The 21,797-nt window shown below is 41.8% G+C and overlaps 1 protein-coding gene across 1 annotated transcript; it reads left to right on the top strand.

Moving 5' to 3' along the window:
* Positions 1 to 17,002: 17,002 nt before the first annotated feature.
* LOC103381151 (transcription factor AP-2-delta-like) lies at positions 17,003 to 19,384 on the top strand. The gene is made up of 2 exons (XM_008313382.3): positions 17,003 to 17,602; positions 18,496 to 19,384. Exons 1-2 carry the CDS (start codon positions 17,564 to 17,566, stop codon positions 19,165 to 19,167), a joined length of 711 nt encoding a protein of 236 aa, XP_008311604.1. The 5' UTR covers positions 17,003 to 17,563; the 3' UTR covers positions 19,168 to 19,384.
* Positions 19,385 to 21,797: the final 2,413 nt, after the last annotated feature.

Genomic DNA, 21,797 nt, shown 5'->3' with positions numbered 1-21,797 from the left:
GTGTGTCGAGCGTCAGTGACCTCAGACAATGTTCCTGACAAAAGTAAAAAAAAAATATTAAAAAAATCAGTGGATTTTCATATCAGTCCTGACAAGTCAAACACTACTGTGAGCTGTTACTGTGGAGCAGCAGCGAGTGTCCATAAATGCTGATGTTTACAGAGTAAGAAGAGCCACAGAGCGGAGCGCCTACGGCCAGATGCAAACGCGACACATTCAGTTATGATCACCACTCAACGCTGGACTCCCTGGAACAGACACGTAATGACCAGCACACTGCTGGATACAGTTGCCCTGCAACATTGCCTCAAAATGTTGCCCATGGCCACCAGCACCACCCCCCCCCCTCCCTCCTACTCCACGCTGATTCTGCTCCACCTATATTTAGCCCCGCTGGGATTTCGGTGATTATACTAATCTCCCATGAAATCCAGCTTTTTCACCGCAGGCCGTCGAAAGTTGGCAGCCGTCTGTGTTATATAACAAAGAGGGCTTCGCTCAGATGTTAACCAGGAGGAAAGGAGCTTAACTCTGTTGTTTATGTGTTTGTTTTCACATCCTGGAGCGAGGTGTAGCCCAGCACGGACCGTGGCCCTGGGTGGACGCTCCTGGTGTACACGATCTTCACAGTAAACCAGGGGAGCGTTGCAGTATCATGACTGTATTCATCTACTCAATTTTACACCAATTTTATGAGCCGCACAGTTCAGTTTGCGAACCACTAGAAAACAAATACAATTTTGTTGTATTTTTTTAAATTATTTTAACTCACTGCTGTTATTCTAAAATTCTTATAGAATTGAAAATCAGTGTCTCTCACCCATACTGTATTTACTGTATCATCTTCTGTCATGCTTTATGGTTTGATTTCCTCTAAATGAGATCGTACGGTAAGTCACCAAATTTCCAACTTTAAAGATCTGAAGCTATGAATGTGGACCGTCAACGTTTCAGGATGGTGTTTGTCTTTACTATAAACAAAACAAATTGATTTTCCAATATATATATAATTACAAGGAGTCGCTTCGTAAACGTCTGTTTCCTGAGAGTAAATCATTCACGCTAACATCAATATTTCCAGTGTGATTCTTAACATGTTGACTGTGGATTCTGAGCAGTTTCAAAGTTTCTGCCTGGAGAAAAATACTTCAAAAATACTTCAACTTTACATCAAATTAAGAAGGAATATTTATACATTACGTCTTCAATGATCAAGTCAATATCTGCATGTACACACACACACACACACACACACACACACACAGCTTCCTGTCTTATTGTCTCTCGTTGTGTGTAATCTGCCGGTGCAGATCATCTACTTCATTGGGGCAGACATTCAACTACCCCCATGTTTACATCAGAGCCGGGGCGGTTGCCATGGAGACGGAGTGCCCCTCTTAACTGGTGCACTCAGGAATAATGCATTGTTGAACACTGCCTGAGGCTATGCGCACACTCACACACACACACACACACTAATCCTTAACATCTGCTGTAGCGTATGTGTATATGTGTGTGTTTGGTGTGTGCGTGTGTGTGTGCACGTGAAAAAAAAAGTGCACATCAGTGCTCGGCCGTGCAAATTCATTGATAATCCCAGTTAAGGTGGACTTCTTGTGTTCAGGGGTGTTTGCCTACAGCAGCATGTACACACACACACTGTAGTCTATATGAGTGTGTGTGTGTGTGTGAGAGAGAGAGAGAGAGAGAGAGTGATGGTCAAAGTCATGGTGAGGCTGTGTGAGAACTGACAGGTGTGTGATTTTTTTTTCTCTCTTTCCACACGGCTGGTGCTCCCCCTAGTGGCCGGTGACCCTCACTACTGCCAGACCACAGGACAAAAGGGGGCAGGAAAGAAGTGAAGAATGAGGCGATGGATGTTTGGTGGCCATCATTAGTGCCTGTCTTTAAACCAAGGCCGAAGCTGAAAAATAAAATGTCAGTGTTGAACCGTGGTGAAGGAGATGTGGCCTCTCTGACTGGCAGCAGACACACCACCTCAGTGTGGGCTTATTCTGGAGTCCAGAGTGATCCTGTTGGGAATCAGCTGCTCATCCTCAGGCACTGTACCTGCAATAATTACCCTGCTCTGGAAATAAGTTCATAAGGGACTTACAACGCAGGTACAAAAAGCACCCACAGCCGGGGCAGGCTCCGAGGACAGAACCGGCACCATTAGCAAGTTTCCACTGGCTTCTCAAAGACAGACAAAGTTTATTTCCACCGACTGCAGACTTGTCAGCCGCAGTGTAAAACAAACCAGACAATTTAAAAAAAAAAAAAACTGAAGAGTGGAGGAGCGGGTTTTAAAGAGGGCAATTGGTGGCGTGTAAAGTTGTGATGGAGTCAGAGAAAAAGCTGAAGCAGATTCCTGAACAACAAAAGCAGTTTAACTGCAGTAATTGCTGCTCAAAATTTAAAAGAGGAAAGAAAAAAAAAAAACTTGGATATTTTATGCATGCACGCTACTTTTAGCTAATGCATTCCTTGTTTGCAGGCATCTGAAATCAACAAAGACTGTGTGTTTTTTTTTTCCTCCCCTTTGTGTCTTGTTATTGCTTTGCCAACATTAGGTGGCTCCTTTCATGGCAATGAAGCTTGTTTAAATTTGAATGTGAATTTGAATTTTAGAGGATAAACCAGGGAGGTGGGGGAGAGAGAGGGTGAGAGAAAAGGAAAGTGGGGAGAGAGAGGGTGAGAGACAGCGAGGTTGTCAGTTGCCTGTCTGTGTTTAATGGAGGTCCCTGGTGTCGCCCTCGGGCTCCTTCACTTCACAATTAATGGAGGATCTCTCAGGGGAAAGCCCTGCTTCTCAATAACACCTACACACACACACTCACACACACACACACACAGAAGTGAACAGAAGTGGCAAAAGAAACCCCTGTGGTTCTGATGAACTCTGCTCCAGAGTCGTGCCTGGACCGGAGCCCTGTCTTCGAGTGTGTGTTGTGGGTCAGTGTCATCGTCTCTGACCCTGATCTGGGTCTTCATCGCGGCGGTAACACCTTCAGTCGTGGCACTGATGTTCCTCCACACCAGGAAGGATGAAAGAGGAGGTGGTGGAAGGTGGCACAGAGATGAGAGGAGGTGAAGGAGAAGGAAGGGAAGGAAAGGAAGGATGGAAGTGAGAATAGAAGGATGGGAGGAAGGAACCGAGGACGGAAGTGAAATGTGTTTTCCTCAGAACTCAGGGTTGATTATATCTCGGCTCTGATCTGTTCACTTTGGTTGTTCCTGCAGCTCTGCAGCAGAGCAGCTCCTGGTGTGAGTGTGTGTGTGTGTCTGTGCGGGAGATGGGGAATAAGTGTGTGTTTGTTGGAGTGCTGGATATGTGTTTAAATCAGTGGAAAATCCAAAAACACTTTAATAAAATGCTGTGAAATCAGAATGATTTATTCTGAAGCTCAACCTCCGCTGCAGGTTTGGCCAAAAAAACCCAAAAACTGACTTGTCGTTAGAGTAGAAAATACTGCATATGTTTAGCCATATATCTATATATACATGTCACTCCTACAGATGTCATTCCTGTCACCTCATTTATGCGGGAGAGTGAGGTTCAGCTGCACTGCAGAGAGAATAAATCAGGAATAAAGTTTTTAAACAAATAAAGAATAATTAAGTCATCGACCACGGAATGTTGTCAGTGTCTGATCCATCACAAGGTTAAAGTTATACAATAATATAACATCTTCAAGACAGAGAGTTGGGGTCGATTGGTTTGTTAGGGGTTTTCAAAGTAGGGAGCGGGCCCTCCTGAAGGGGCAGGAGGTGATTGCAGAGGGGACACCCCACGTTTTTTTTTTGTTTACGCAGGAATCCGACCATCAATTCCAAACATCAGTTGTATCAATCAGTCACTGTGGCAGACGTGTATGATGACAATCCAGATGTTTTTCGTCAACCTGTGCTAGCAGCAACAGCAACAGCAACCAGGAAACTAGAACAGTCGACGACCGTACTGCTGTCGTCTGTATTCTCTGGACACAAACATAACACGTTTCTGTGGTTCATGTCCTTCCAGAGGACAGATGCAGGACACACTCAGTTGTGTTGTGAATGTCAACTGTCAAACCTGTGCGTTTTAATCTTTATTTATTTATATTTCTATAATATATTATATATGTTACCTGTTATTGTTAAGTTCTACTGACTGTGGCTGCAGAGAAGAGTCGAGGAATTAAGGTTTTTTTTTTTTCCAAAAGGATAAGCATTTGCTTCCATGAGATGGATGGTTCCCAAAGTGGGGAGCAGGGCCCCCTTGAGGTGCGTGAAGCAATCGTGGCAGGGATACAGCAAGGGACGAATAAATATCAATATCAATATTGAACTGTAATCTAATTTCCGTTGATCAAATGGAGCAGACTTACAGTGTTTTACATTAGCTGCGTATATGTCAACATAGGGGGCGAGGGCCTTGGAAATTTTAGCAAAACCTGAAATTATTAAATTCTGCTTAGTTAATATGTCCTACATACAAATGCAAAAACTAAAAAAAACATTTCCATTGATTTTTTTTAAGATTTAATTGGCGTATAAATCAAATCTCACAGATGAGGAAAAGTCTAGAAGCGAGTTTAAATTTTGGAGGTAAATATTAGTCTTAATTTACATCTTTGTGCAATTAAGAGACGGTGCATTAATAAACCCCCCCCCACCCCCCCCCACTCCAGATTTCCCTTTGATGCCCTTACATTCCATTTCCAGCCACGTCCTCCATTCCTGGATATCGGCAGCGAGCGGTGGACTCTGATTGGTTAGCTGTGGTTATTCACCTGGACACCACCATCACTGCTCTCTCTCTCTCTCTCTCTCTCTTTTTTTTTTAACAATTTGCATATTCATCGGCTGGATGATGAATATTGATGAGCCGACTGCAGGCACAGTGGGTGCCCAGTGGCTGCAGGGCATTGTGGGAAATTTGCCGCATCACTAATTGTGATCCGTCGCCCCTTGAGTGTGTCAATCAAAATCAGGAAAAATGATACTTTTGGGGGCACCTGTAGCTCTGAATATGCATGCATGAGGAGACGTCCAGAGATCGAGGGAGAGAGGCGAGAGTGAGCGCGTGTTTTATTAAAACGTGCGCGCGCACAAGGCCACAAGACCACCACGTTACCATGGCAACCCCCACCATCAGCGCACACGAGGCTAATGCTCCGGGTCTCGCAGAGACAGTGGGAGAGGCAGAGGAATCAAATTAACTCTGTGGAGTGTTAGAAGCGTGAGTTAGTGTTGGCAGGTGAGGAGAAAAGACCAACAGGGAGCAGCGGTGAGAGGATCCAGCTTGTTAACGGAGGAGCGCGGGTTCAAATTCCAGCCCTTACTGTGCTCTGCTGAGCAAGTGCCGAATTCCCTCTCTCTCCTTTGGCGCCTGAACCAAGAGGACAAATTTGGCTGCGTGTTAATGTGTTTGTATATTTTCAACGACCGTTAAAAACAAACGAAATGGATCTAAAAATGACTTGTTAAATGAAGTCGAGAGCAGTTCATCAACTCAGACAGGAAGTACTGATGGAACCGTTTCCTTGTTCAACATAACAGTACCTCGGACTGTTCTCCTAAGTTTATCGAAGAAATCAAACGTACGCAAAACATCACAACAAGCTTCTTCATCACACACACACAAACATGTGCGTGTTTTACTCATGACTTCAGAGAACTACAGTTTTAATACTCATTTATCTTGGTGTAAATTTACAGATTTGTTATTTAATATCTGTGTCTGTCATCAATAATTAGATTAAATCCTAAATCCTCAGAGTAGAGATGACGGCGTACAGAACAAAAGGCCTCATATTCAAGATTAATGAATGAATGAATTTAAAAAAACAAGGATTCGTTGTTGCTTCTTCCCTGCTCTGACTGAACTCGTGCAGATTAACCTGTGGGGCTGACACTGAACCACCGAGGTAAAAGTGTAAACAACACACCTCCATGTTGCGTGCCGTGACTCCCTGAAGCTATAAAACGACTATGACTACGAAGATGAAACTGTAATCTTCCTACATCCAAGAGTGATCCTGCAACATCCATGTCAAAAACAAAGGTGTAACTCCAGTCCATCTGTGATTGCACCATCCCCAAAAATGTGTTATAAAAACATCAACACGTGCCGAGGAAAAACCCCACAACGTGACGTGTGCCTTCTAAGACGTCGTGCTATCGTTAGCTGCCATGCTGCATTTTTCAACACTGCAGGTGACACCGCCGTCTGACGTGTGCCTCTCCGTCTCTGTGTGTACAGTGTGTGAGGAGCATTCGCTATGATTTCACCACGTCTCCCGCTCCGGTCTTTTCTTGTGAGCGGAACTTTCCAGAAACGTGTCTTGATGAATTGCAAGGCCCGACGTTGGAAGTGCAAGATACGAGAGTGTATTGCAGGTGAGTCAAGTCATTAATATTTCCTCTGTATCAATATCACTGGTGGATGTGAGTGTGTGTGTGTGAGTGTGTGTGTGTGAGTGTGTGTGTGTGAGTGTGTGTGTGTGTGTGTGTGTAGTTCAGATTGACAGGTGGATGATCTCAGTGAGTTGCGCACCCTGGGATCGACTGCATAATCAGGGAGACAAAGGAGCAGAGGAAGAGACGGAGAGAGTGTGTGTGTGAGAGAGAGAGAGAGAGGGGGGGGGAGAGAGTTATAGAGTTAGGGATGAGAGAGAGGGATGAGAGGAGCAGGGAAGTGCAGAATAGTAAAATTCCCAGAGGGTTGAAGAGGTTGTGTGCTCTCGTCTCTGTTTATTTCTCTGCATTTGTTTGAAAGAGATGTGTGTGAGTGTGAGTGTGTGTGTGTGTATATATCCTACATGTGTTGGTCTATGTAAAGCACAACAGGGTGTGTGTGTGTGTGTACGTGTGCGTGCGTGTTTGGCAGGTGTTTGATGGTTTGTAGCGGTAAATGGGTTCATTGTGAGAACAGCAAAAGGTTCCACATCAGGAGACTTTTCTCTGGTAATTATACACCCACACACACACACACACACACAGACACACACACACCTGTGTTGTTGTGTTGTTGTGATGTTGTGGTGTGCTGCCTGTGTAATGTGGCTGTGTGTTCTGCCATGAAGCAGCAGGGCTGTGATCACAGTTCCTGCCGTCTCCTCTGCTTGTTGACATCCACGCTGGTTTGTTGAACAGTAAACAAGGATTTTCTCCGTCAGAGCGCGACTTAAGGAGGCAGCGTACGAGCTCATGACGGACCAAAGCCTCCGAGCTGGAGGAGTCTGTGATAATTGACCAGGTCTCCCTGTTTCTCTGTCTCTGTGTCCTCGACGCTGGGCTCGGGTTTTGTTACATCTGCAGGTTTATCCCGTCTCAGATCTCCCTCCTCCGCGACCCCATGCACTTCAGGATAAACAAAAGCATTAAAGGGAAAAACAAAAACCAAGAGTGAGCGGCAGGACTGAGAGAGGAAATATTTGTGGCCCAGATAGGACACAAAATGTCATTTCACACATGCTGCCTACGTCGACTGTGGGCCAGAAGAGGGCACAGACATGTCCAACCAAGATGGAGCAAATGTTGGACATGAGAGGAGATAAAAAGACATTGAAGATTCAAGTTGCAGGATTCAAGATTCAAGAGCTAGTGTAGTGCAGCCTAACTATAAAAACACAGTTCATTTTGAGCTTTAAAATCGGCAGGAAGTGAAGAAAAAGTCATAAATACTGGGGTTGAAGGTTGACAATCTGAGGAGGAGGAACTTCAGTCCACGTTGTTTATAATGTGTACAGAAGGTAATGTATACTTTACTCACAGTTGACATTGAACATTAGCATCATTCTCTGTGTTTGTCAGTGAGGCCCACTCCATCATCTGTGGGCCACACTGGGCTGCACAAGTTGGCTGCATCCCAGAGGTTTTGTTTGTTTAGCTACGCTTAAACATCAAAGGATAATTAATGTTTTGTTTTGTTTTTTTTTTAATTTATAAACACCAATGTTTAATTACATTTACCAGATGTGGGTTTTTTATTTACCCGTGACAGTAAAAACAACACGTGATTAAAGCCTGGCAACAACAACTGGGTTCAAGCCCTGACACTGGAGCAACATGGAGGCCTGGATGAAATCCAACTGTGATGTATATATTTATATATGTGTATATATATATGTATATATGTGTGTGTGTTATGGAGAAGGAAATAAAACAATAACACAAGACAAAGTTCAGATTTGATGTTTTAATTGGCCTCATTTGTGAATTGTTTATGTGCTCATCGTTTACACAGTGATTTATACATTAAATCGATGCGGAACATTCCGGACGCCGTGTTTCTCATTAAAACTAATCCTTTTGAAGAAGTGTTAAAAAAAAAAAAAAAAAAAAAAGGGAACGTTGCAGTACTTTCTGAACATTGTCGTAATCCAGGAACAAACTTTTCCTTTTTTTTTGATGGAATTTCATGAACTTCCAGACAGATTATAATCCCAATAAAAACACTGTTAGAATCTACTCTCTCCTGCCCCTCCTGGTAATCTGAGGCAGACATGAACACACACACAGACACACATGGAACATGCATACTGTACACGCCGCTCTGCTTTAGGAGATTTACAGAGATTACTCAGGAATTACACGATCAAAGTCATTGAACCTGCGTCAGTGAAATTTTCTGTCTTAGAAAAAACAAGAAACGCAGCGAAGGAGAGAGAGAGAGAGAGGGAGAGAGAGGGGGGGGAAAAGGGAGGTGGTGTCTCTGTACGTGTGTGTGCCCTTTTGTTTGTTTCTTAGACCTGCAGGTTAATCTACCCTCAGGCTGCCACTACCAGGGCAGCGCACTCTGCTGGCCAGGACAAGAACAACCACCCACAGGTAACCAATTTCCAGCACATATCAACAAAAACGGATTTCTTTATTTTAGTATCAAAACTAAATGTTTTTTTTGGTTATTTTTTTTTTAACATTTTTTACATGTAAGCTGCAGGAGCTTAATTTTATTTTTTATTTTTTAGTGATCCTGTTGCAAAAAACGACAGACCCAATGGAGCTACGACAACAATGACTAAAATCAACCAATCAGAGTAATGTCCTCACAGTGGGACAAAGAAAAATTAATTTGATCCCCTCTCCACTTCTGAGACCAACACTATGGGCATGTGACACCCACGTAATATTACAACTGAACCTGTGAGGTAAGAAAAGTTACGAGGCGACAGAATTCTATAAATGTAGATCATTAATTCACTGGAACCAAAACAAATAATAATAAATAAAAGATTTGTTGTTTCTATAACTACTAATTATTATTAAAAAAAAAACTTAAACGGACAAGGAAGGAAACTTGTAGTAGTCTAAGAAAGTACTGCAGTGTAGTAACGACTTTAGAAAATTGTGGAGACTTTAAGAAGAAATCCATCATTTGGGTCTTTACAGAGAATTTATGTTTTTAAGAGGAATTGGACGTGCACATATGTTTATGTTTATGTTTATGTTTATGTTTATGTTTATGTTTGTGTTCGACTGGCCTGCCTGCAGTCCAGATCTGGTCCCTCTGTAAAAACCACTGTAACTTCAGGCTCTGTTTTACAGCAAAACTGGGCTTAAAAAAAAAAATAAACAAACCGAGAATATAGTAAAAAAAGAACAGTGAAAATACTTCTAAATATTTCAAACTCAACTTCTACTAAAGCAGAAAGGATGCAACAGAAAAACGACACACGTTTTCTATTAACACTGAGGAAGAGTCGATAAAACTGATGACGATTAAAGCAAAATCTGAGATTCTCTGTTCCCATCTGGGCATCACACACGCACACGCACGCACATGCACGCACACATGCACGAGCGCCGCATACAGAATGGTCAGAAAGGACTTTTAGTTTCCGTGTTCATCTTCAGCAGCTCTTGAAAAAGAGAAGTTAATGAACATCGACCCACGCGCAAAGTCACGCACACACAGAGTGATCCAACAGCTGCTGGAGTCAAGTTTACAGAATCAATTTGACATGTTTTCAGTCTCCACTGTACTGTCTGCACTGCAGTACTCTGTTCATAAATACTCCGGCAGTATTTAATCCTCATTAAATGACGAATCAAATCGATGAAAAGACCGAACAGATTCAGCTTCAGGCCGGTGATACTGTGGCTTATTTAAATTAATGAGTGCTTAGTTTTTAAATTATTTTAATAGAACATATTAATAATAGATCATAAAAATATATTTTTATATATTTTTGTATAAACGTGTAAATATAAGCCTGTATACTTTATTTTATTTTAAAATATTACAATTTGTGTCAGATTTTGACGAGTGAGCTTCGAACCAATCACCTCCTTGTTTGTATTAAGTCCATATATGTACGTATATATGGACGTATGTATGTATGTATGTGTGTATATGTGTGTGTGTGTGTCACAGACGGTGTCCGTTGGCAGCAGATTGGTCTTTTCTTTGCCGTTTTGGCAGCAGATGACACGTGTGTGACAAACTGACTTCAGCACTAATTACACACACACACACACACACACACACACAAAAGGTGACGTCATCCATGCCCTCTCCAAATCACCCAGTGGTCGCAGGTATTTTGGTTTGTTATGATTATTGTTGTTATCAGTTCTGCTTTAAAAAAAAAAAAAAGTTTCTTTCCTGAAGAGACGGAGGTTCCACGGAGGATTCATATACATATATATATATATGAATTTGATTTATATTTATTATAGAAAATAAAAGTTATTCATTTTATTTTCGTAAATGAGATTTTCGTTCGTTAGAAACTTCTTAAAAACAACAACTTCCGGTGTTTTGTGGCATAAAAAAAATTAATAATAATAATAGTGTGATCATAACATTCCCTATAGTTGTTGTTGTTTGTTTTAAGATGTGATAAAAACAATCATTACTGTATCACCCTGAGACGAAGAACGAAATAACTTAAATAAATAACTGATGTAATTAAAGTAAAATCCTTGAGTTTAAACCTTCATTTAACAAGAATATAAAAAATGATATATTTAAAATTATTTCACATATTATTATACATGGAGTTTAAATCATTATGGGATTTAAAAAAAAAACAAACAAACTTTTTTTAAATCCAACTGCCCAACAGTGTAATACCGTGTATATATTTGTAGTAAATGAGTATAAATGCGTCAGACTTTTACCGTTAGGAAACTTCAGACACAATAAAGTATTTTTTTTAAGCTCGTGTCAGAACAAATATCCAGACTGGGTCCTTTGTTAAAGTGCAGTTCAACTGTCTCCAAACTTCAAGTGTTTCGTAATTAACGTCGTGTTTGTTTTTTCCACGGCAGCAGAGATCATTTTCCACACCGTGAACAATAAAGATTAACCGATAAACAGAGTCCACGGCTCCTGGTCTGGCTGTTTAAAAGTCCAGTTATCACTGACCACCTGTTTCCTCTCCTCATCTCTCCTCACCTCACGCACCAAACCACTGCTCTAACAATTAATTTGCAGCAAATCTTGAGGCGCTTAAAGGAGGCGTGAACGCACCACGCTCCCTCCTCCTCCACCTCTGAGCCTACTGCTCCTCCTGCACCACCTCCTCCTCCTCCTCCTCCTCCTCTTCGTCCTGCGCAAACCGACGAGTAAATCCGCACAATTAGCGGATCCATATTAGCATATTAACCTGTTCCTCTATGTAGGTCAGACCCCGTCTTAATATTCTTAATTACTTCTGCTGATGGAGGACAGACATCTTCAATCTGTTTGTTGTGATCGCCTTCATTATGGGATGTCGTTATTCTGACTGGACGGAGACAGAGATAAGACCTGAAGGACCGACATAACTGACGCTGGTGGACATACGAGGTCAGTGTCTGACCGACTAATAAACCAGGACAACACATGTCCTACAGACGGGACAGGGCCGTGAACACACTGGGGGTGAGGGTGGGGGGTTAAATGGGCCAATCTCTCTCATAATTATTCATAAAAATTAATTAAATCTCATACATTTGTTACAGTAGAATCTGATATTAATTTATTCATGAATGTTTTACTGTACAGGTCAGGGAGGTCGACCCACAACACCACGGCTCAATCAACTGTGAATACAACAAAGCAGTGTTTCTCAAATGCCGGGTCCAGACCCAAAAAAGGAGTCATGGACATACAGTGTTTTGGGCCCAAAAAACAGGAAACATTTATCGTCAGTTTGAGCCTCGTCCACCCGTGAACTGAACTTTACTTTTCGTGTCTACGCCTAAATGTATGAGTTGATTTTTTTACAACTATATTCTCGACGGAAAAGTTTTGCAAAGACATTTATGTATCTTAAAAAAACAAAACAAAGCAGCTCATTGGTTGCATCAATAGTTCCTTCAGTTTGAGGAGAAACTGAAGGATTGTAGAAAATTTACAAGAATATAAAACGACACTTTTCCTTGTGTTTACAACTCTTTGTCTTAAGAGTCTACGGCCTCTGTTGAAAATGTGTTTACATTTGTTTTGTTTTTTTAAATTGGGAAACAAGAGATAAACCAAGACATTTGTAGAAAATTTGCATTCCAGAAACACCCAGGTCTCTTTGCACTGGTTCTATCCCTGAGTCTGTAACTCAGTCCATTATAAAAACCAACATTCACAGAATGAATCCTCAGTGTCTGTGAATGTCTGACTGTGTCGCTGCTGCTGCTGCTGCTGCTGCTGCTGCTGCTGCAGCGGTGGTGTGCCTCAGTGTCTGCAGGCTATATAATGATCTGATAAAGTCTTTAAACACATCAAGTTTATGACACGTGTAGGCAACATAAGGCCCCCGGGGCCAAATCTGGCCGCAGGACAAGTTTATCTGGGCATTCTTGACCTGCAAAAAAAAAAAAAAAACAGGTGGCGCTGGTGTTTGGACAGAACCTGAAGTCACTGTCGAGGACAGAGTGGCTGCGTTTCAGATTAGGACACGGCTTGAGTTTTATTCTGAAATAGCTGCAGGAAGTGTGACTTTGTGTGATAATCCGAGGTGTTGCCCTTCACCTCCTCTGCTCCTCTGTCTGTGTCTGTGTGTGTGTGTGTGTGTACCTGCCTGTCTGTACCTACTGTAAGTTAGAGTCCTGATTTTAGCAGAGGACAGAATGGTGTTCAGTGTAATCACTGGGAGCTGCACCCAATTCCCCTAATTTAATGTCCTGTGTCGACACGGTAGCCCCCGACTGTCAGGTCCTTCCTCTGAACAGCATCCCTGCCTCGTTTGTTTGGACATGTCCTCCGTGGTTTGCACAAGTACTGCTGTCCATTACAGCCATAAAGTGCCTCTGTGTGCTCAAATTCCTAATCTCCAGCCTCTCCGCGCTGTCTTATTCCCTGACACTAAATGACAACGGGGCCCCACTCTGCCCGCCGCAGGAGCAGCGGTCCGTCCAGAAACCTTCAGGCTGATCTAAATTCTCGCCTCTGGGCTGGAACTGTGCTGGGTTTTCCGGGGGCCTTTCCCTGCCTCGTCAGGCGGCAGATGGACTGGCCCCTGTCCGGAGATCAGTGCGCATCTGGTGCGCGGTGCTCTCCCAGCCCTCGGTCAAAGTGGGGCCACTCTTCAACATTAAACCCCATTAGGAGCCTCCACTGTGCCACCGGTGCCTCAGGTTGGCTGCATTCCCCGCATACAGATGTAGGAGTGTGTTTGAGTTTGTGTTTGTGTCGGACAGCGACGATCACCGCTGCTCTGAACGACTCTGCCGTACCAATACTTTGGTTGATGAGACTCTTTTTAAAGAGTTTGAACAGCAGCAGCAGCAGCCGTGCTGTGTTCAAGAACAGTCAGTCATGTTTGGACTCAAACACGTCATTAAACATTGAAGTTTGTCATTATGACTCAATAAAGCAGGTGCATAAAGAAATGCCATAAATAATGGAAGAAAAAAACATCCTTGCACTGAATAAAAGTGGTTAAAAAACACAAGGACGTGACTAGAAAAATAAAACCTTGTTATAGGGTTCAACATTAATGACATTCATGCTGTTATAGTTCTACTGTTTACTATAAGTGGTGTCCAGCCCAGAGGTCCATCAAGTTATGTCCTACATATGCTGCAACGCTCTCCTCCATCAAGAGTACAACGATGAAACGGTACGTTCTCAATAAATGTCAACAAACACGTGTGTGAAAATCAGTATCTTCATGTATTTGACAAATACTTTGAATATTGAATTCAGCATCAAAGAGAGAGAGAGAGAGAGAGAGAGAGTGTTGGCCTGGCCTGCCTGCAGTCCACATCTGTATTTATTGAAAGTGTAAAGCACTCCATGAAGAAGGGAATCAGACAGTGACCACCGATGGTTAAACTCTTTTGCACAAAAAGTGCCGTTTACGACTTAGAAAATCACGTCCTTAAAGTCAAAACAACACAAAAATAAACTGGGATGTGACCCAGTCTTAACGTGAACACCCTTCCCTCGCTATCAAAGAGTGACGCAGGTATAAAATATTCAACTGGTTAGTGTTTAGCATGCTGTAGCATGAAGGTATTCAACATAGGGTTTGAGACCCCTAGGGGGTCTGTGAGGTAGAGCTTGAAGGTTGTCCAAAAAAAATTTTTTTTTGTAATAAACAACATTATAGCCCTACAGTATTTATAGGGAGGGGAGCCATCACTGAGACCCCACAAATTGATGGCAGTATTACTGCATACTGTACAACACAAATTCTCAACAGTGGTCGTAAGTGGAACTGCAAAACTGTGGGTCATGTACACAATTTCTTACATGTTTATATTGAAAATAATCCAAACAAGTTACATATAAAACAACTGCAATATAAATACACTAGCCTGACACTGCAGCTTTCTCTCCATCGTTTCGTTTGGAGCGAAAAACGATAGAGGGCGCTATTGCGAAGAATTGAGTTGTAACGTAAAAAGACTGAAAGGCGATTCTTTGCCGGACAAACCAAAGATTGAAGTGAAGTTTAGAAATTAGAAGAAAAACTGTAGTTGGTGGATCGAAAATCAAAGACCACCCCCTCCTCTCCCTCTCTCTCTCTCTCCCTCTCTCTCTCTCCGTCTGTGTACTTCTTTGTCTCTCTACCTCTCTCCGCCGGCCTTCACAGCGCCGTCTCTCTCCTCGCAGAGGTTTCACGTCGAAGCCTCAGGGCAAAGCAATCGGTAACGGTTAATTAAAATAGCCAAAAAGCCTTGAAAACTTTTTTTTTCTCTTTTTGATTTTTTTCCCCCTCCACTACAAGAAGGCTGTTTTTATTTTTTTAATTTTTAATTTTTTTAAAGCACCGTCTTCTCTGCATCAACTGGTTAGGATTATTATACGGTTAAATTTTGAATGATATGAACTAAATAATCGTGTTTTAGTAGAGCAGATCAAATGACATATTATTATTATTATTATTATTAAGTACTACTGATTAGTCAGACCGGGCTGTGTGTGCACTAACAGATGGGAAGGTAATAGTTGCTTTAATTAAAAGTGCAGGGTCAATCCTGCAGCGTCCAGGACACGCACACGGTGACCACAGTCTGCACTTTAACAATATCACAGAGTGGCTTTGGTTTATACAGTTACAGCTGAGCGGGATTAAAACACACACACACGCACACACGCACACGCACGCACATCCAAAACATCTCTGATGATTGAGCTTCTCAGGCTGTTCTGAACAGCAGAGAATCTGACAGACGAATTACTCTCCTCCTCCTCCTCCTCCTCCTCCTCCTCCTCCTCCTTCAGTTTCCTCCCCACCCCTGCTCCTCTTCTACTCCTCTCTTCATTATTGTTTCCCGTGCTCCTTCCCAGTCTGTGACCACCAGCTCCGGCTCCTGTTATTTCCCCTCTCCAATCATTATTAGTGTTATTGTATTTGTGTGGCCTCGGGCTTCACTTCATCTACTTCATGTTTCTGTGCATTTTTCTCTTTATATTTTATGTCAGGTATTTATTTGGGAGTCATTTAAACCTGTTTCACCTCTAACTATTTTATTTCTTTGTTTTTTTTTTTAACGTTTTCACCTGAAGCTCTCTCTCTCTCTCTGTGTGTTTTTTGTCACACTAATAAACATTACAACAAATGCAAACAAGCAAACAAACAACTAGGTACAAAATAAAAGCATCTTTTTTCCTTCCTGCTACATAACAATAACAACAGCGAGTGTGCACGGTTTGGTCACCCGAGGGCGCGCGTTCAGGTGAGTTACAGCACACGAAACAAGAGACAGAGAGAGTGAGAGTGAGAGAGATAGACAGTCAGTGAGAGAGGTGAGGTAGAGGGTGAGAGTGAGAGGTCACTGACCAACTGACCACAAAAAAAAAATCTGCAGCATAGAAGAATAAACCAGAAATAAATAAAATAAAATAAAAATAATGAGGACATATTAAAAGAGAATAAATCAACACGAGACGTGGAAATGTATCCACACAAACACACGACTCAACATTCGATGCTGATTCAAACAGAGGTGAGATCTCACAAAGGTAACGCTCATGTTGTAATAAATCCCTCTCCTCCCCCTCATCCCTCCCTTTCCCTCCCTGCCCCCCCCCCCTCCCCCCCCAACACCTCACCTCCCAGAATAGAATGGAAGTAAAAATATAATAAGCTTCATATAACGTTACATTTCAGGCACGGCTTGAACAAAACAAGGACGGGTTGAAAATAATGAAATAATTAAAAAAATAAAATAAATTGTCATAAAACATCGATATCCGTTATATAAATCGCATCGCAATACAAAACGCGATTAATATTTTTCATATTTAAGCATCGATATATACATCAAATACAATAAAATCGAGTAATAGTATCAAATATCGGCGCCGGCGTCCGTTATAGCTGTCGAAATGACACGATAAAACCGACGAAGAAATGTTGAAATCCTTACAGAGAAACGCGTTAAAATAATCCCTGTTCCAAACGAAGTCTTTGTCTGAAAATGATCACTTGGTCCAAAACAATCGAAAACGTGACGTTATTGCTGGGTTTTTTTATTAACCTGAGAGAATATTGCAAAGAAAACTTACATTTCCGTTGAAAAATCCTTTATAAATATTCAGCGAAAATCAAATGTACAGGAAATGGGAGGAAGAAGAAGAAGAAGAAGGAAAAAAAAAAGGTGCATAAACGTATATAAATATACATGTGATTTATAAAGTCGACGGAACGGAGGAGCAGGAGGAGAAGGAAGAGGCTGCGGTGGAGGAAAAACACAAAAAGGGGGAAAAAGTCCAGAAAAAGCTGCAGAAAAAGGTTGAAAGCACTTGGTTTTTTCCTTATTAAGGCGAAGATACAATATTTATTCCGTGTCTCCTGGGATGCTCCGACTCGTCTATTGTCCTCCCCATTCCTCAGTGCTGATGCTTAATTTTCAAAACTTCTATATTACCAAGGGACCTACGACATCAGCCGAGAAATACCCTGCAAGTACAAAATCCGTGCGCCAGCCCCGTCCGTGCAGAGGGGAGACGCGCGCCTTCCGCCAGCCTTTTCTGCTACCGTTTCTCACCAGAAAACCACGACGGCGGGACTCGTTGCATTTCTCTCTGCCCTTTTCTCCTGGAAGGATTTAAGGCTTTTTCGCTCTAATTTTTTGCACCAGACCGACGGAGAGAAGGAGGAGAAAAATAACCACGGGGTTTACTTTTGGAGAAAGCACCATGTCAGCGACCTTCCCCGGACTTGTCCACGACGCAGAGGTACGGAACACATTTTTGATTCTATTTATTTTTATTTTTATTTATTCCACAGAAAGCATTTCGCTTTATTGAAGGTTATTTTCGTTTATTTTTTATTTTCCTTTTTAATTAAAAAAAGCACTTCTTTTGGAAATGCAACTCTGCGAAGGATGGATTTTCTTTCTTTTTTTTCTTTTTTTTAAGAAATACATGCATTTACGTGGTAGTGGGGGACAAAAAACGCAGCGTTTTATTTGTGAGTGGAAGTGGACAGAAGCAGGGGAACAGTGACTGGAACAGTTTAGGGCGGACACACTTCTACTGTGCGCGTCTCTCTCTCTCTCTCTCCCTCTCTCTCAAACACACACTCCCTCTTTTTATTTTCTGTCTTTTATTTCTTTCTGATTTCTTATCTGAACGTCCGCTGCGCCGCCGCCAGCAGCAGCAGCAGCAGCAGCAGCAGCAGCTCCTCGGTCACAACGCTCGTAAAAAACAATAACAACAGAGAGCAGTGATCGTGTGTAACAGCAGCAGAGCTGTTTTTAAGAGTGACAGGAGCGCACGCCGAAGGGAGGGGAAAAAGGGAAAATACCGATGGCTCCTGTTGCCGTGTGCGCTCCCGCGGGCGTGGATGTGGAAAGTGACATCTCCTTCAGGTGGTTTTTAAAGTGGAGGAAAAAGGGCTTTGAGAAAAAGAGGGAGTGAGTGTGTGTGTGAGTGTGTGTGTGTTTTGGGAGGCAGACACAGCAGCAGCAGCAGCAGCAGCAGCTTGATGCTAAATGACACTCGACTCACACATTTTCATTTCACCATCCTTCTCTACAACCTTTCCTCTCTCTCTGTCTCTCTTCCTCTCTCTCTCTTTCTCCCTCTCCCTCCATTTTTATTATCATCTCCCTTTTCTCCCCCCACAGATACGTCACGACGGATCAAACAGCTACCGGCTCATGCAGCTCGGCTGTCTGGAGTCCGTGGCCAACTCCTCGGTCGCCTACTCCTCCACCTCGCCGCTCACCTACCCGGCGCCGGCGGGCACGGAGTTCGCGTCTCCTTACTTCTCCGCCAACCACCAGTACACGCCCCTGCACCACCAGTCCTTCCACTACGAGTTCCAGCACTCGCACCCGGCCGTGGCCCCGGAGGCCTACGGCCTGAACTCGCTGCACTCGGGCCAGTATTACCAGCAGCTGCACCACGGAGAGCCGGCCGACTTCATCAACCTGCACAGCGCGCGCTCGGCGCTCAAGTCCTCCTGTCTGGACGAGCAGCAGCGGCGCGAGCTGGGCTGCCTCGACGCCTACCGCCGCCATGACCTGTCTCTGATGACGTCACACGGCTCCCAGGCCTACGGCGTCGGCATGCACCACCCGGACCAGAGGCTGCTGCCCGCCGCCGGCCTGGGGCTGCCCACGTCCGCCTCCGACGACCTGCAGGTACCGGCGTACCTCCGTCACTATTTAAACCATTTCCTCCCTCGACACAGAAATACAGTGTGTGACAGTGGCGTGCACAGAAAAATCCTCAAAGGGGGCGAGTGGGCACCCTCAGAGTGGGCACCCTCAGAGTGGGCACCCTGCTTGATATAACTGATGGGAAAAGAGTGAACCGTCACGTGATTCCTCCAATATTGATCCACTTCAAAAAGCATGAACCCATTTAACCCGTTTACTGACAGGCAGTAAACAAATATACTATATTTATTATTGTGGACCACACAGCGGTTTGGTGGTATGAATAGATGCCTCAGGACAAAAAGGTCACCAGTTTGAGTCCCAACTTTTGTCAAGTTCCAGCTGGATTTGGTTCCAGTTGTCACCACAGCCCTGAGGCAAATTTAGAGACAAAAATAAAAACCAATGAACATTTTTAATATATAAATATATAAAAAAAAAACAAAATATAACCTAAAAATAAAATGTGGAAAATATAAGAATAAAATATGAACCTATCACTTTTTTTATAATTTACACAAAATTAGAACACATTTGTACAAAAATTATCTCAAAGAAATTTATTTTTTTTAGCTAACTATCAAACACATTCATTTAACTTTACATATGAGCTGAACTACACCTGTGGGTCTTTACACTTCTATTTTACATTCAAAACATTTATTGTTAATTAAGAAGAAAAAATTGAATTTTGTTTTCATAATTTAACTGGGTTTTTACCAAGCCCTAAAACCAAAAATGAACTTTTTTCTCCATTATTTAATATTAATTTGTTAGAATTTATAGGACAATATTTATAGGTGTCACAAAGTCCAGTCCTGACCAGTACATGAGCAGAATTTAATTTCTCTTCATATTTTTGTACTTTTGGAGAAAACATTCCAAAGTCTAAATTGATTATCTCTATATTTCATTAGTTTTATTTTAATTGTATTGTTATTATCTTAAGGACTGAGGACAATATTTATGTGGCATATTTATTTACTTGAAAAATATATTTGTTGAAAGATTGTTCTACAATGTATTTTTTTCAATATTTTTAAACATTTTGATGGAACATGATTGACTGACTGATAGCATTCAAATGAGACAAGAAAAGGCACAAAATATGTGACAGGAATGTAGTAAAAATGGCCAAAACACACGGATAAAATATATTAAATACACAACATACAAAATTATTTTTTTAAACTTGATTTTACTCTTACCCTCATCTTCTATTTTTGCCCTCCCCCCCAAAGTTTGTGTGCACACCACTGCCCACTAGCTGCCACTTTGACCCCCACCTTCCTCCTCCTCCTCCTCCTCCTCCTCTGTCTCATTGTAGCAGCCACACAGCTACACCAAAAAAAATATTGCAGAGAAAGACAGCGCCAGATGTCTGTCTGTCTGCGCCTGTCTGCTTCATCTGTCAGCGGCACCACTGCGGGGCCTGGCATGTTTTGCGCCCCTAAAATTTTTTTTACCGCCGCCCCTGCAACCGTGAGCAAAAAAAAAGTGTCAATATTATTGGATAGCTCCTGTTTGAGTTCTTTTTTTTGTGCTGTTGAACCCAAACGTGATTGTACAACAGGGTGGGTGACTGTGGAGTAGACACACACACACACACACACTGCTACTTTAAAGGTTAATTGACTGGCAGTCTATACAATCCTATTGTAGAAAATCCGCCTTTTATTTCCCCATCAGCGCACGTGACCGTGCCTTTTTACATCATTCTTTTCCATGTAAAGAAATGGCCTGAGATGAAAACGGCAGTGAGTGTGTGTGAGTGTGTGTGAGTGTGAGTGTGTGTGTGTGTTGGGGCACCATATAGCCGCTCCTTTCTCTGGTAAAGGGCGGATTAACGGCTCGGCCTCCAGGACACAAAGACCCGCCATAAAGCACCGTAGTTTATCCAATTACCGACTTAACGTCAATCAACGCGGTAACTTATGCAGCGACATCTGAGCAGCTTTACAACCTCTTTGTGGTTAAACACACTTTAACACAGCAGCGGCCCACGTCACTGTTTTCACTCACTCGCCTTCATCCACGGTCTGGTGACGTCGAACTGTCAGGAGTTTCATTTAGTTTTGATTGGACTGAAACAAAGAATATGACGGGAATATGAAGATATATAATTTAAAACCACAATTTGTCACCAGCCAGAAATTTTTATCTAATAATATATACTTCAAAAATAAATTATCTTAAATAGTATTCAACCACAAATTGATTTATGTTTTGGTGACGTCAGGTTTATCACCATATGAAGTGATAAATTAATTGTATAATATTATATTATTATTATTTTATTGGTTGGTTGTTGGTTGACATTATTTTATTATGACAGTCATATAAGCAATATTTAACTTTTTGCTATTTTCTCTGATTTATATAATTATTAATATTAAATATACACTTTTTTAAAACATATTCTTAATTATATCGTGTTTTAAATTGTATTATAATTTACATTCATTTTAAGATATTCTGATTTTTTCCATATCTATGGGACTATTTTTTCAAAAATATTTTTTATTTAACACAAATCCTTAAAAGAGGGATTTTTAAATTGCGTTTCTTTTATTAAATGTAAATCCTTTATTATATTTTTATTTACTTATTTAATAATTCCGGTCTTTAAGTAATAATAATAATAAATAATACAATTTTTCTCAATTGTTTTATTATATAGGCGTTTTATATTCATTACTAACTATAAATATTTTTATTTTATTTTTTATTTTTATTTCTAATGTTTTCACCTTGTTAAATTGAAT

The sequence above is a fragment of the Cynoglossus semilaevis genome, chromosome 7 (assembly GCF_000523025.1).
Source record: "Cynoglossus semilaevis isolate Cse_v1.0 chromosome 7, Cse_v1.0, whole genome shotgun sequence".
In the NCBI taxonomy this organism is placed as follows: Eukaryota; Metazoa; Chordata; class Actinopteri; order Pleuronectiformes; family Cynoglossidae; genus Cynoglossus; species Cynoglossus semilaevis.
Note: the sequence above shows the minus strand (reverse complement) of the source record. Positions and strands in the feature narration are given on the sequence as shown.

What these genes read in the sequence shown, in the direction of transcription:
- LOC103381151 (XM_008313382.3), top strand. Translation starts at nt 17,564, where the DNA reads ATGTCAGCGACCTTCCCCGGACTTGTCCACGACGCAGAG. An exon ending in GACTTGTCCACGACGCAGAG is followed by an intron (nt 17,603 to 18,495) that starts GTACGGAACACA and finishes CTCCCCCCACAG; the next exon opens with ATACGTCACGACGGATCAAA.